Below are 14,809 nucleotides of genomic sequence, written 5' to 3'. Positions count from 1 at the left end.
TTGGTTGTATTCTGTGTATTTATGAACAAGCATGGTAATGACGGCAACTACATCAAAATGTGTGAAAGATTTCAAACTGAAATTCATCCTTTTTTTTCAACTTCTCATTTATAAGATCCAAAGGTCCACCCTAATAAACGCTTGCTTTCTACAATGTCTTTGTTATATTCTGCATGGTTCACTGTCTCCATGGCAACCTGATAAGTGCTCAATGAAGCCATTCTTTAGTACAATAGAGTCATTTGACAGAAGTAGAGCTTTCACTGCATCCTGGGGGCTGGTTTATATCGGTTACTCTCGTAATCTCCCTCGTTAGATCTCTTCATTCTCTGCCTGATTTTCAGCTGCTTCAGCCGGTTCTTGTCCACCTGTCTCTTTGCCAGAATAAAACCGATGATTCCAGTAGGCAAGCCAATCATCCTAGGAGAAACACTTCAGTGTCAGTAGCTACTCAATTTATAGATTTTCAGTACTGATTTAAAAGAATTCAAACATGCGATTTAAGCTGCACTTACCATGCGTATCCAATCTTCATCATTGGATTTTTGGCCTTCCTTTTGGGGATGTACTCAGGGCTGTTATCTTCATCTTCCTCATCTTCCTCCTCTTCTTTCTTTTGTTGGTTGGTCTTATTTTCAGGTTCAGCTCCTTTCTGTGTGCTTATAACTTTTGGAGATTCCATCTTGGTGATGGTTTGTAAGGCATAATGTCCACAGTGTAGAAATCTGCTGTGCAAAACATTCTCCTGCAGTCTGGGACAGGCAACTATCTGCTCAAAGTGTGATCCTATCCACGATGTCCGATTTGATAACTGATACAAACCTGAAAAACAAATTTATATAGGTTGCCATAGAAAGGTATAGTTCACCCAAAAATGTATTCTATAATTAATTACTCACCCTCATGTCGTTCCGAACCTTAAGACTTTCGTTCATCTTTGGAACACAAATGAAGATATTTTTTATGAAATCTGAGAGCTTTATGTCCTTCCATAGACAACTATGCAACTTACAATTTGACGCTTCACAAAGTTAAAGAGATCATAAAACTAATCCATATGAATTGAGTGGTTTAGTCCAAATTTTCTGAATTTAATTTAGTCTTTTATTCACATATAAACATTGATCAGCCAACACAACCAGAAGCTCAATGAACCTGCTTGATGCATGAGAACAAACCTCATTGGTTCTTGCTGAAGCTCAAACCTGCTGCATAACACGAGAATGAAGCTCATTGGTTCTTGCTGAAGTTCGAACATGCTGCGTAACACACGAGAATGAACCTCATTAGTTCTCGCACGTCAAGCAAACATGCTTGAGCTTCCATTTCGCACAACGGTACTATACGGTTATCCGGACCACACCTGACCACAACCACTCTTGGTTGGTCGTAACCCCAGTGACGGGTAGGTTTAGGGGCGGGGTTGGGGTAGGTCATCACATGTGGTCCGGATAACCGTATAGTACCCGCACAACTTATGTGTGAGTTAATGAATGTTTATATGTGAATAAAAGCCTAAATTCAATTTGGACTAAACTGCTCAATTCATATGGATTAGTTTTATGATCTCTTTATGAACTTTCTCAAGCGCTAAAATGGTAGTTGCGTAGCTGTCAATGGAGGGATAGAAATTGCTCAGATTCATCAAAAATATCTTAATTTGCGTTCCGAAGAAGGGTTGAAACGACATGAGGGTGAGTAATTAATGACAGAAATTTCATTTTTGGGTGAACTATCCCTTTAATAAGTCATTTTATTGAGCCTACATTTATTTTCTAGGCAGGTGCTTTCTTACATACTGATCTACTACAGCACATGTGTTTTGTGAACTCCAGCGTGTAACATAAAACAAAATAAAAACGGAATGTAGTGCCACTTAGAAAGAAGAGTTATTTGTATGCAGCGGAAGCATCTAATCAGGTTAGTAGGTGTGGTGGTACTGGTTAGTGTAGTAAGGGCTAAGGGTTAGGGTTAAGTGGGTGCAGTTGAACTATGGGTTAGCTATGGAAGCTAGTTCCTACCACGGTAGGCAATTCTGACTTTTCCCATGCAATTGTGAGTTTATATCTCGAAATTCATAGGGGGGAAAAGTCAGAAATTGTTTGCAATTGCCAGCTTATATCTCGTAATTTGGACTTTATCTCTTGCAATTCTGCGTTTATAACTTGCGATTCAGATATATATATTTTTTTTTTCAGAATTGTGAGATATGAACTCGGAATTGCAAGGGAAAAAGTAGGAATTGTGAGACTCACAATAGTTTGTCTTCTCAGAGTTCTAGTTACACATATTTAGCCATAGACTGTATAAAACGTAAAAATATAAAGTATTTAGCTTAACCTGTTATTTGCATTCATTCAGTGGATAGTAGATTATTGCTGCATGAATGTCAAGCTATCAAGGCAAGTTTTAAATACACCTTTAATTTAAATTAGTTGTTAAATCTATTATTTATTAGTAAAACAATAATGATATAGAAATTGTAACTATTTGTAAACCTGTTTATCTACCTTGCACAGTTGACCTCATCAGTTTCCTACAAGGCGCAGCCATCTTTGTTGTGCAAGGAAGAGAACGCGTGCTCACGTGTCTTTGTGACGCAATATTACGTGATGTGATGCAGGAATGACGTAAAACCCGGATGTCTAATGCGCAGTGGTTCCCTCGAGATTTTCCTAAAGCCTGTAGTAAACATAACTTGACGATACGTTTTGTTCTACAACGTAAACTGCACAACCCAAACTATATTATCTAGTTATTTATCAGAAACGTACGTTTTCAAAGATGAAGATAACTGCTTCAAAATGAGCTTTTCTGGAATTTTGGAATATGGGTGTGTGTAATTTATGTTGTAGAACAAAACGTCAAAGTATCGTTAAGTTATGTTTACCCATAAATTTAACCCCCCATTATAAAAATCGCGAAGGAACCATGAGGTGGGGATTTGACATCATACCTGCACCCATAGATATCATATATAAAGGCTAGATGTCTCGTGCGCACTGCTGGCCAATGGAGGTCGACGTCCGCACGTGGCGGCCATCTTGCGACAGTGTACTCGCTCACTACTTCAATGGTGCATGTACTTTTAAATAACCATAACTTGCTCATTTTTCTACCGATTTTCAAACGGTTTGGTTTGTTATAAACGTCAGAGATGTAGTTATGACACTGCATACATACACTGCATACATATGAAAAATTATAACATACATTTTCAAGCATTCGGAATTATAGCCACGTTAATAACGTTTGTGAGAAACCAAACCGTTTGTAAATCCGTCAAGATTTCAGCGAGATAAGAGGATTTGTGTGCGTGCTGATCATTCACCTTAATGCACAGAGCACTGTCACAAGATGGCCGAACGATGATGCCGGAAGTGACTGCGCCATAAGACATCTAGCGTTTATATATGATATCTATGCCTGCACCACTCTTCATTTATCCATTCACATTCTTAAGAGTATTTGTTTAAAAGTGTTCTTTTTTGTTTTAAGATGTTAATTTATATGATTTATGAAAAATAATTAAGTTGCAAGTCATGACTCTTCTGATATACTACTAAGTTAATGTATTATGTTAGTTAATTTTAGAAATTAATGTAATTTTGCCCTTTTATTTTTTTCTTGCATTTGTATCTGTAAATATTGAATGTTTTGTATTTGCATTAAATTAGCCAAAATAACTTAACCGTGTGTAACTTATATTTTATTCATACATGAAAATGTTTGATTTAAAAATATGATGAATTTGAACGTGCAGTTTGTACAGACAACTGGCCAATAACATTTGAAAGGGTATCTACACAACTGGTATCCCATTTCCGTTTCAAAAACAGAACTCGCTTTTCATCAAATAAACAATTTTAACATTTATTGCATAATGAACACAAGTTATTTTGATGTTATACTTTGACAGCACTTTTAACAAAACATGATAAACTGTATATGCAAAACATTTTATGCATTGGATGTCCATTACTAACATTCTAAAATATTCTAAAACACTAGAACAATCAAAACAAGAAACATATTTACATAACGAATACCCCCAACGACCCCCCCTACCCCCCCCCCCCCCCCCCCCAACACCTTTTTGTATGGTCATAAATCCTCTTAAAAATGATGATGGATATACCCCTCCTAAAACCAGAAAACAACCAATTTACAAAGAGAGAGGAGACTGAAGAGGGCTGCTTCCCGAACACCATCTCATCAAACATCCCTTATTTGGAGTTAATACAGCAGAAGGTCTAGTCGTCGAATGTGTAGTTGGGGTTGACCACCAGAGTAACATCTTCCTGGGATTCTGTTCCACTGGACTCAGCTGACCCTTTCAGACCAGACTGTGTCAACTCAATCAGAATATAATCCTGAAAAAATAAAAGTCATAATTTTTTTTTGTTAAAACAGATTTCATGTAGTCTCCATCCCACTTGTTTACTCCACAGAATAAAGAATAAAAAGCAAATTGTGACTTTTCATCCCGTAATTCTGACTCTTTCTCGCAATTGCATGTTTATATCTCACGATTCTGACTTTATAACTCGTATATCTCACAATTCGGAGAAAAAGTTGCGAGTTACAAACTCGGAGATGCAAGATATAAAGTCAGAACTACAAGATATATTTTTTTCCCTCAGAATTGTGAGACTTAAACTTGCAATTGCGAGTTATAAAGTCCAAATTGTGAGATATAAACAATTGTGAGAAAAATGTCAGAATTTTGAGTAAAAACTCACCTTTTTTATTCAGTGGTGGAAACAAGCTTCCATATATTCACATAAAACAAAGATTTATATCACGTGAAAATGTTTTCTTACGTAATGAACCAGTCTGTAGATAACTTTCTCTATCATTGTCTTCTTATTGATGAGTTCTATTTCCGAATCAATCTCTGATTCGATTTCCTTCAGGTACCAGTTCACAACTTCACTCTTCTTAAGTGCAGACTCGTCCTCGGCTAGGAGAAATGGCACAATGCAAATTAGATTCCTCTGGGTTGTGTTTGTCTGAGCTTGTCATGTTGTAGTTTGTGATAAAAGTGCATAATAATTGCTAAAATGACAGCCTGTCAAGTCTTGTACAGAGTGCTCACCTTCCTCGGCATGACGCAGATGTAGCACCAACAGGTTTGAAATGCGTTTATACTCAGCAAACGATAGTCGCAGCGAGGGTTTAGCGCTTTCTCCGTTGACCCCATGACCGTCAATACCATTTGTGTGCTCGTGACCATTCACTTCCCCGTTAACAGCTTCATTCACACCGTTAGGTGCATCATGGCCTAAAAAGAGCGAGAAAACCAAGAAATGGTTCAAAACTCTCCCAATAACGAAAGATGGCTTTCCCTTTATGCTTGCAAATGTTTTCCAGTTAGAGGTTTAGTTTAGTTGTGGCTTGAAGTTACTTCCACCGCATAGAGTACTAGCCTGACCTTTCTTCACAGATAAGATGAAAATATGTTTAAGTTATACTTTAATACAAGTCAATTTAAATAATAAAAATAAATTTAAAAGACATATTGGGCCCCCCTGGTTAAGAACCATTGATTTAGAACCATGTTGAACTCGACCAAAATGACTCGAAATGAGCCTGAATGAAACGTTAATGTGTCTAGAAAGAGAAGACAACTGTACCATTCATCTGATTATCGTCTTCCTCCTCCATGGCCTCCTCTTCCTCCTGATCCAGATTGATATCAGGAGTCTCGACCCGAATAATGGACTTGTTCAGCAGCCTGAAAGCCTCCTTGACATGCTTAGGCTGAACCTAAAAAATAGAAACAGGAAGATTTAGAAATGTTTTTAACTAATATCTCATAACCAAAATCATGCTCCCACCTTTCGTTCCCACCTCATCACAGCAGTGCATCCTGGCCATGCTCTCAGAAAGACGGATCAAGCTTTCCAGCTGGCGAACTGTGATCCTCCAGGCTGACTTAGTGACTCCAGAGCCGTCCCGCTGTCTCAGACGCTTGTACTGCTCCACGATGAATTCCTCAGACTCCTTTGAGATCTGATATCACGCACACAGATTGAAACACAGTTAATAAATAGCTGACTTCGGCCCTATTTACACCTGATATTCAATAGGGCTGGGCATTGACACACATTTCACAAGTAAAATTGTGATTCAATTCAATTCCGATCTCGATTCAACTGCGATATCAATCCATTATACAGTATATCAGGTACAGTACGTAAATTTTGCTCAAAGAAAAACAATCTCTGAACTAATACTGAAAACTATATAGGGAACCCTGTCAGTTGGTGAATTAATATTGAAGGTTAAAATTAACTTTTTTTTTGTTTTTTGAAATGAAAATTGAAATGGTTGCTGTCATAAACACTTGTTTTCATGACGGATTTATTGAAACATACATTAAATATTGATGTAAAAATACAAGGAATATGTAATATATTTAGCAAAATGTTCCTCTCTAGAGTTAATTTTTCAAGCTAACCTTTGACATTGATTGGCTTTCCTGAGATAAATGTATGTGACGTATCGTTTACACGCCGTTTCATTGACGTCTTTCTGCAGTTAAAACACTGATTGAGACATGATACATTACGCTACATTCTACTGTATCTTTTATTTCATGCTGTAACTAGTTGTACTTGAACTGAGGCGACTACAGCCATCTGTAAAGCCACATTAAAGAGCACCAAAATGTTATGTATTATTTGAATTTCAGAATAAAATTGACATAATTTGATTCATATCAAAAGTAACAAAGCACAAAGACTGTTATGATTATTGAATGGGAGGTGGGCTACAAAATAATATTTAGTGAACTTTTGTTCCCGCATCAACTGAAAACAGCACAGACCAAAAATCAATTTAACCCAGCCCTAGTATTCAGATTCATTTGCTCAATATTTTGTGGCAGCATCAGAAAGAATGAAGATGAGTCTTCCTATCACTCGCCTTCGGTTTGAACTGGCGAGCAAACAGCAGGTATCTGCGAATCTCATCTAGATTGTAGACACGCTCGACAGAATTCTCAATCCTGGAGTGAAGATCCACTATACGCCTGGCTATGGCATAATCTGTGACCTGAAGAGAGAGAGAGAGAGAGGCATTTACTAACAGTATAACAGCATCCTTCTGTATCCACAAACATCTTCATATGCTGTTGCACTGATGTTCAGAACAAACATGCTCATACCTCATTACAGTCGTCCACCAGGATGAAGAAGAGATCAAATCGTGACATGATGGGTGCCGACAGGTTGATGTTCTGCTTGAGAGATTTGGAGCGGTCGTAACGCCCGCTCACTGGGTTCGCCGCAGCCAAGATGGATGTGCGAGCATTCAGAGTGGCCTACAATTTGAAAAATAATCTTATCGAACAAGTATAAAATATCTTAGCTATTAGGGCTAGGGTTGAGCAATATACCCGTTGACACGATAAACTACTAGGACTTTAAAAAATTATGGCAACATGTTTTTCATTACTTTAACTCATCAAAATAATTTAACAAATTTCAACTTTATTTTTTAAGTTACATCAGTTTAATTTATGTCAAAATGAGTTGAAATGACTTTCATACTTAAAAAATAAAGGAAGCAATTGGACATAAGCTTTTAAGATGACGTAGGGGATATTTATTACAGTGTAGAAATCTGACGACTGATATAAATTTAGAATTATTGTCTCTAACATGGTTACGTTTAGATTAGGGATGCACCGATATGAAAATTTTGGCCGGTGCCGATAATTCTTTACATTTGAAAGCCGATAACCGATATATTAGCCAATAAATCTAAATCCAAATTTTTATAGAATTTTTAAGAGCCTGGTTACAAAAACAAAAGTCTCACCATTAAAAGCCATGTCCCAAGAACACAATTATAATGTTCTCATTATAATTTTATGTAGCCTATAAAACTTGCGCTGCACATGTTTTAATTAACTGTATTTTCCTTTTTTGAAGTGATTCCAATCATATTTCAAGCAGTTCAAAACCATCATGGCGAACAGTGCCTCAGCTGAAGGAAATAATCCATTATTTATTGGCTTTAATATATCAGACAAATTTTCTTATCGGGCCGATACGGATAATATAGCATAATATAGCCTAAGGTTTTAGTCCGTTCCATTCCAATTTGATCTAATCTGGTGTTTGGAAACATGTCACGGGGCAGTGATGCTTCCACATTTTGATCTTTGACCCCTACCTTGACCCCTGCTTTGGTGATGGAGATGGTCTGCTGCTCCATGGCCTCATGGATGGCCACTTGATCTCTCGTTTCCATCTTATCAAACTCATCAATGCAACAAACACCCTATAGACAACATATATTATGAATATCAAATCACTTGGGTTTTACACATATGAATCATTTGTAAAAAGATGAACTCACATTGTCAGCCAGCATGAGCGCTCCAGCTTCAATGACAAACTCGTGTGATTCCTCGTCTCTCACCACAGCAGCTGTGAGACCTGCCGCGCTGGAGGCTTTCCCGCTGGTGTAGACCGCCCGTGGACTGAACTCCTCAACATGCCTGAATAACAGCCAAACCATTAGAACTAATAGGTATGCTACTTTTTAATACACATTTTGGGCAAACATGTAAAACTAGCTGAAATGTCGCTACGTTTCCTTTATACCTTCTATATTTTTAACAGGTTCTAGAGTAATTACAATAATATATAATAAATCCCGTAACAGTGTTCATGTGCTTTAGAAGTCTCACTTAAGGAACTGGCTCTTGGCTGTGCTGGGATCTCCCACGATGCAGACGTTGATGTCTCCTCTCAGAGATGTGCACTCCATGGTGGTTTTAGGAACACCTCCAAACAACATGAGCAAAATTCCCCGCTTCACCTCGTCATTACCTGAAAACAACAAATGAATAATGTAAACCATCTTGATATTATCCAACAAGCTGTGTGGAATGGTTCATGTAGAATGCTATATTAAGAGAATATGAACCCTAGACCTTCGTTCATCTTCGAAACACAAATTAAGATTTTTTCAAAGGAACCTAAGAGATTTCTGTCCCTTCATTGGAAGTCCACACAACTTGAATGACTAGATTTAATTTAGGCTTTTATTCATGTAAAATCATTGATCAAAGCACATACATAGAGCATATCAAATATGGTAAACAGAAGCTTAAACGCACTTACAAGAGATGCTCGAATCATATGGATTACTTTTGCAATCTCTTTATGAACCTTTTGAAGCGTCAAAGTTTTGTTGGGGGGGGGGGGGGGGGGGGGACATTATTAGGGAATTATTTTAATGGAATTATAATCCATTAAATGTCTACATTTGTGTTTCGAAGATGAACAAAAGTATTATGGGTTTGGAACAAAATAAGGGTGAGTAAATTATGACTATGGTTATTTACTGCGAGTAAATTAAATCTCTGTTGGTTGACCAATAATAAATGTAAAGGATAATCCATGGCTAGCTGTGAATTAATGGATTTTAATGCATGAGGTGGAGGCAAAAAAATGCATTAATATAGAATGGTGTTCCATTCCAGCCAAACAGAATCAAGTATTCATACCGACCTTAGTATAAATAGAACATTAACAACAATCCTCATATTTTGACAGTGTCAATTTGTGTTTGTGCCAAACTTAGAATAAGACATATGGCCAATGATAGTCATAGTGACTAACCGTGAATGGTAGGGAAGAGGCTGGTGCAGAGGTTGTGATAGAGGTTTTTATCTTGACTCATCTCAAACACCTTCTCCCACTCCTGTACCGACATCTGTTTCTTAATGCTCTCTGCTGTCTGCTCCTCATCCCGGATCTCCTTACCGCCAAACTACAAACAGAGACAGCCCATTAAAATAATGCTAAGTGATAGAAAATGAGACCTCCATGTCAAAATGTTGGGCTTGACACTTACTCTGGGATTGGTGAGGCATACGTGGCATGCCAAGAAAGCAAGTTTGTAGTTAAGTTCTCTGACGCCCAGCGCTTTAAGCCCACGGAGACCCTCGTTCTCGTAACCCTGCACACCACCAGTACGTGTGCTGGTCTCAGCACGCACACCTGAAACAAACATAATCGCATGATGCTAAGAATCACAAGCACTGTATTATCATCAGTGATGTCCGACAGGATGAGAGCCGTATACCTGGGGTGGCCAGCTGAGATACATCAGGCACAACGATGAGGGAGCCAATGAAGTCACATTTATCACCGGCCTGTGCCGACTCCACAGCCTCAGCCCGCAGAATCACCTCCATGCTACGAGGAATGGAGCCCCGTGGCAGCTCAGCCTGGGTCTCCTGGATTCGCACCTGGTATCAGGGTAAATAAACCGTCAACATAGACTAATAACACTAAATTGTAGATACAGTGATTGACAAAGAGGATGGCTTGGGGCCAGTGTGACGAAATGCCATCTGCTCAATCATCCTGACAGAGCGCAATAAAATAGGAAAGACTTATATAAATATAACATTCAAGCGTGTGATACACTGTTTTCTGCAACTGTTATTTCTGTGTGGGGCTGCATGATTAAAGTCGGCATGAAATGAAAGTTGCAATAGTCTTTTCTTCCCTATAGTGAATAATCCGAGTGAAACGGCTTCTCGGACAAGGAAAAAATGTAGGGCGATTGCTGTGATCTCATGCAAGTGACAGATGGGGAAGTTATTTTGATTAAAGATTACAAATAATAATACAATAAATATACATATAATAAATACTGCAATATTCCATAAAAAAAATAAGAGTTGTCGATTTTGACTTCATAATGACTTTAAATAAAAAACGAAGTTGCGATATGGCTTATACAATTGCAACGGCTGTCATTTAATTAAATAAATATATGAGTTTCGTGTGAAATATTACAATAATATTTTTGGGGGGTTTATATATAGAATTGTCTACAATAACTATTGTTATTATCAATAATAACTTATAATACCTTTCTAATTTTTGGCCAAATTGTGCAGCCATCTAATGGTTTTGTTCAGCTAATAATTTCTTTTGATCTCAGTCGCAATTTTTCTATCCCTGTGTAAATACATAAATAATAAAAGTTATGTCTCTATTAAACTGACATTAGAAATATCTATTGACACACCTTTCCATTCTCAATATTACTGATTTCATTATTTTATTACTTTAGGTCTCCATTTGCTTCAAATATTGCCTCTATGAATATTTTACATAAATGGCCGGAGGTTTTTATTTTTTTGCAAATAGTCATGTAAAAAAAAATGTTTTTTCTGACACTTCACTTAAAAATATGTTACAGAAAAATGTCATACGTAATTTTTGCAGAGCCAACAGAAAAATATCCTTAGCGCTGAACCTGTGACATATTATTAACTACACAGCAGCCTTTTTGAATGCTTTGCACTGTGACTTCTCCTTCATTTCAAGACAGGATAGGGGGTTTACCAAAGAACATAATAATATATGGTTTTTAAAAAAAAAGCACCTGTCATACCTTCTGGAAGTCAATGAATTTGGATTTGTTTGTATCCAGGAGAAAACGTCTACGGTTGTTGCACACAGGATTGCGGCAAATGCTCGGCTGGGTGTATTTAAACTGCTGCTCCACGTCTTTAATCATTCCCTGACAGTCCAAACACAGGAAGGTCCCGCTCACCAGCTCAGGGTGAACAGGGTGAGTACGGACAACCTGTCCGCTGATGCGCACGAGTGAGCCAACTTTCACTGCGGTTAACTCACGGATCCTGCAGGAACCCACAAGAGAACATCAGTTCGGGACGCATTTGTTCAAAATATCAAAAAATCCATGTGTAATTTTGTCAAATATTTTAGTTTCAAATGATTAATCAGTCATCGCATCTTAAAATTCTCTTTACTTGTGTCTGGTTGGTAGATCCTGGAAGGCAACATAGAACTCCTTGGAGATGGGAACTTCTCCATGATCCCGAGCAAAATTACGCACAGCACGGCACAGGAAGGGGTAAAGTCTAAATGAAATAAAAAAATATATATATTTATTAAAAACAAGGTGTTATCAATTATGTATTCAAAAGGCAGCTTTGTAGCTGTCAAAGCCTTTGCCAAATGCAAGTCCATTTGCAGCACATACTCATTATGCACATTAATTTGCACAATAACATCTGAGATTATGTATTTATCATTATGGGTGCTTCAGGTTCTTTAAGGCAGATTCTCTGATCCACTCACACTTAAGCATGCAATAACTTTAAAGTGTTATACCAGTATTATATCAAAAATAATAATTATAAAAGCTAAACTTAAATGTTGTTACTATAGTAATAACAACTCACAATTTTAAGCATTAATATTTTGATCAATGTGTACTAGTAATTAAACAGTAAGATAAGCAAAGCATATGGAGTCACACTTTATATAAGATGTCTTTAACTACTATGTACTTATATAATAAAAAACCTTAAATACAATGGACTGAATGTGTTCATGTTGTATTGCAAAACACTTTTGCAGCTTTTGAGGTCGGTTACAGGTAAGGTTAGAACAGGTTTGGTGGTATGGTTAGGTTTAAGGGTGTGTTAAACCGTGTAATTATATATTAATTACAGCTGTAATTACATGAATTAAGTACAATATTAAAGTGCACTGTATTAAAAGATTCATTTAAGTGTTAGTGCATAGTAGTTAAAGACACTTAATATAAAGTGGGACAGTATATGGTGGCTTGATTCTATTTCTAAAGCAATGTACGAGAGCATTTTAGATTTTTCTTTTGGCTCCTTTCAGACCTGTAGAATTCCTCCTGGATGGCGGTTGCCAGTTCTTGATTAAAGCCCTCAAGGTCAGTAAAACTGACCACGAGCGTGTTTCTCTCCGGCCGGATCAACTCCTCTGCGTCCCGCAGGTACTTCACTTCTCCATCACTATTATGAAACCTGCGAATCGGTACACAAAAGTATTAGTGTAAAATTCTGATTAAGGCCAAAAATTAATACAAATCACGCAAATTATAATTATATAGTGCATCATAGCAAAGATGATGCATGGTCACGTGCACAAGTCTAATTAGAAAATGTGCATTTGCATATAAATATATATGTAGTTTAACTTAACATTGCATACGCTTAACGTTACTGTACGAGCGTGTAATGTTTATTCGAATTATTGTTGTTATTCTATTCTGGTGTCCATCGTGTAACCTGTGATGCAGAAGAACAATAAGAAACACCGCATTTACTCACTCTTCTAAGAACGCCTGGAATAATTTTTGGCATTTTTCCGCCAGGTCGTCCTTGATCATCTGACCAGCATTCTGATTCGCTCCAGGTTCCAAAAGATCCATTTCAAAGCAATTGGTATTACGAAGTTATAACAATAATGTATTCTCCGTCCCGTCTACCACGCGAAGCAACACGAGCTCTTGCAGAAGTTTTCGCGCGAAATGCTGTACCATGTGATTGTTTCGCGCCAACAGGAACCAATCAGATAGATGCTTCTCTGTGCTGCTGCTACTACAATTGGACCATAGTGGCCAATCATATTCGAGCTTTCTGTTGAGGGTCGTGGCATCAAGTTGAGGTTAGATAGTTTCAGTAAATTTTAGTTCTAAATAATATAACTATGTCAACGATTGAAACAAAATAAAAATAAAAATAAAAGATAGATGTGAAAGGGTGAAACAGGTGTTACTCGAAACGGGCGGACCTTAGACGTTTGACGTTTAATGCGTTTAATACGTTTAGACGTTTGATTGATCAGGTAGCGTTACCGTCCTTAGTCCCACACATAGTGCTTACAGTCTAAATAAAATACCTGCTATTTTAACACTTCATTATGTGTTTTACTAACGCTTCTCAACAGTGCCATTAAAATGATTTTTAGACCGCTGCACTGTTTGTCACGTGGTACCTGTTACTGTTCTCTGAGCCAGTGAAGTTGAACCAATCACAGTCGTTTATGATTCATGCCATGGATAGTGCTTAGGTGAGATTGTTCTTTTGGAAACTGTAACATTTCAAAATAATGAATTGCCATTATTGTTTTGCAGAGTATAAATAGGCCTAACGTTACAGCAAAAAAAAAGAATTATGACAGTTATTTTGCAGTTATTTGTGACATCACTTGTCAGCCACCCGCCGTTACTTTGCATTGTTATCGAGGCAGGTCAGCTAATGATTTTAGCTGGCAGCTAGGTCAGCTAATGTTAATGATTTTAGTTTCCATGATTGTTTGGCACACTACGAATTGCCAGGTTTTAAAAAATTTCCTTGTGTCAAAGGTAGATGGCGCTATTGCTATATTATTATTGTTATTACGTTAACAGCCGAGTAGCCAGCTTTTTAATCCAAACAGCAGAAAGCGCCAGAGAGTTAAACAATGCATAAAACTACAAATGTCAAAACATGCTAGTGAAAAAATGTTCCACTGTGCATAAATGGTACAATAAATTTCATATTTCCTCTCATTCGATATTTGCCCAAGACCAGCATTAAATGTTTTTTCAAACATATGTGATTTATGTTTTCCTCATACAACAACTAAAATAGGAGGATCTGTGGTTTTCATTTGTAAGTAATTAATTAGCATATATGATATAATGTTTAAGTATTTCAGTACATTCATTTAATATGCATTTATCTCAAAATATATCAGTCAATGTTATGATATTTCTGATTTATTATCTGAATCAGGACATTCAACGATAAGTCAAGTGGCATCAACAGAGAAGAAAGTCATTTCAGATGAAGAATAACAAAAAATTACAAATACAAATTTGTTCTTTGGAATAACATACACAGATGAATTGCGAAGAATACGATCATAAACATGCATTACAAAAGTTTAATTTACAAAAGTAAATTATTTGCAAGCAAGCATTGTCAAGATTTCAAGTC

General features: G+C 37.1%; 2 protein-coding genes across 2 annotated transcripts; both read right to left on the bottom strand.

Annotated features, from left to right (window-relative positions):
* Window positions 1-107: 107 nt before the first annotated feature.
* Window positions 108-2,973, bottom strand: LOC311301504 (uncharacterized protein). Its single transcript, XM_084426693.1, has 3 exons — window positions 2,511-2,973; window positions 516-822; window positions 108-420 (listed from the first exon to the last, which is right to left on the bottom strand). Exons 1-3 carry the CDS (start codon window positions 2,551-2,553, stop codon window positions 261-263), a joined length of 510 nt encoding a protein of 169 aa, XP_084282819.1. The 5' UTR covers window positions 2,554-2,973; the 3' UTR covers window positions 108-260.
* A 718-nt stretch (window positions 2,974-3,691) lies between these two features.
* mcm6 (minichromosome maintenance complex component 6) lies at window positions 3,692-13,357 on the bottom strand. Its single transcript, XM_084425575.1, has 17 exons — window positions 13,157-13,357; window positions 12,704-12,850; window positions 11,816-11,926; window positions 11,434-11,683; window positions 10,108-10,273; window positions 9,877-10,022; window positions 9,642-9,792; window positions 8,705-8,846; window positions 8,371-8,512; window positions 8,185-8,292; window positions 7,172-7,327; window positions 6,931-7,059; window positions 5,854-6,015; window positions 5,637-5,769; window positions 5,099-5,284; window positions 4,824-4,963; window positions 3,692-4,373 (listed from the first exon to the last, which is right to left on the bottom strand). Exons 1-17 carry the CDS (start codon window positions 13,255-13,257, stop codon window positions 4,254-4,256), a joined length of 2,490 nt encoding a protein of 829 aa, XP_084281701.1. The 5' UTR covers window positions 13,258-13,357; the 3' UTR covers window positions 3,692-4,253.
* Between the last annotated feature and the right edge of the window lie 1,452 nt (window positions 13,358-14,809).

The sequence above is a fragment of the Rutilus rutilus genome (assembly GCF_951802725.1).
Source record: "Rutilus rutilus genome assembly, chromosome: 12".
Classification (NCBI taxonomy): domain Eukaryota; kingdom Metazoa; phylum Chordata; class Actinopteri; order Cypriniformes; family Leuciscidae; genus Rutilus; species Rutilus rutilus.
The sequence above is the reverse complement of the archived record's forward strand: the minus strand, read 5'-3'. Positions and strand labels throughout refer to the sequence as shown.

Coding starts and splice junctions, on each gene's coding strand:
- LOC311301504 (XM_084426693.1), bottom strand. CDS start 2,553: ATGGCTGCGCCTTGTAGGAAACTGATGAGGTCAACTGTGCAAG. Junction 823..2,510: donor GATGAGGTCAACTGTGCAAG/GTAGATAAACAG, acceptor TTTGTTTTTCAG/GTTTGTATCAGTTATCAAAT. Junction 421..515: donor ATGAAGATTGGATACGCATG/GTAAGTGCAGCT, acceptor TGTTTCTCCTAG/GATGATTGGCTTGCCTACTG.
- mcm6 (XM_084425575.1), bottom strand. CDS start 13,257: ATGGATCTTTTGGAACCTGGAGCGAATCAGAATGCTGGTCAGATGATC. Junction 10,274..11,433: donor AATTCATTGACTTCCAGAAG/GTATGACAGGTG, acceptor CCCTGATACCAG/GTGCGAATCCAGGAGACCCA. Junction 6,016..6,930: donor CTCGCCAGTTCAAACCGAAG/GCGAGTGATAGG, acceptor GCGTGATATCAG/ATCTCAAAGGAGTCTGAGGA.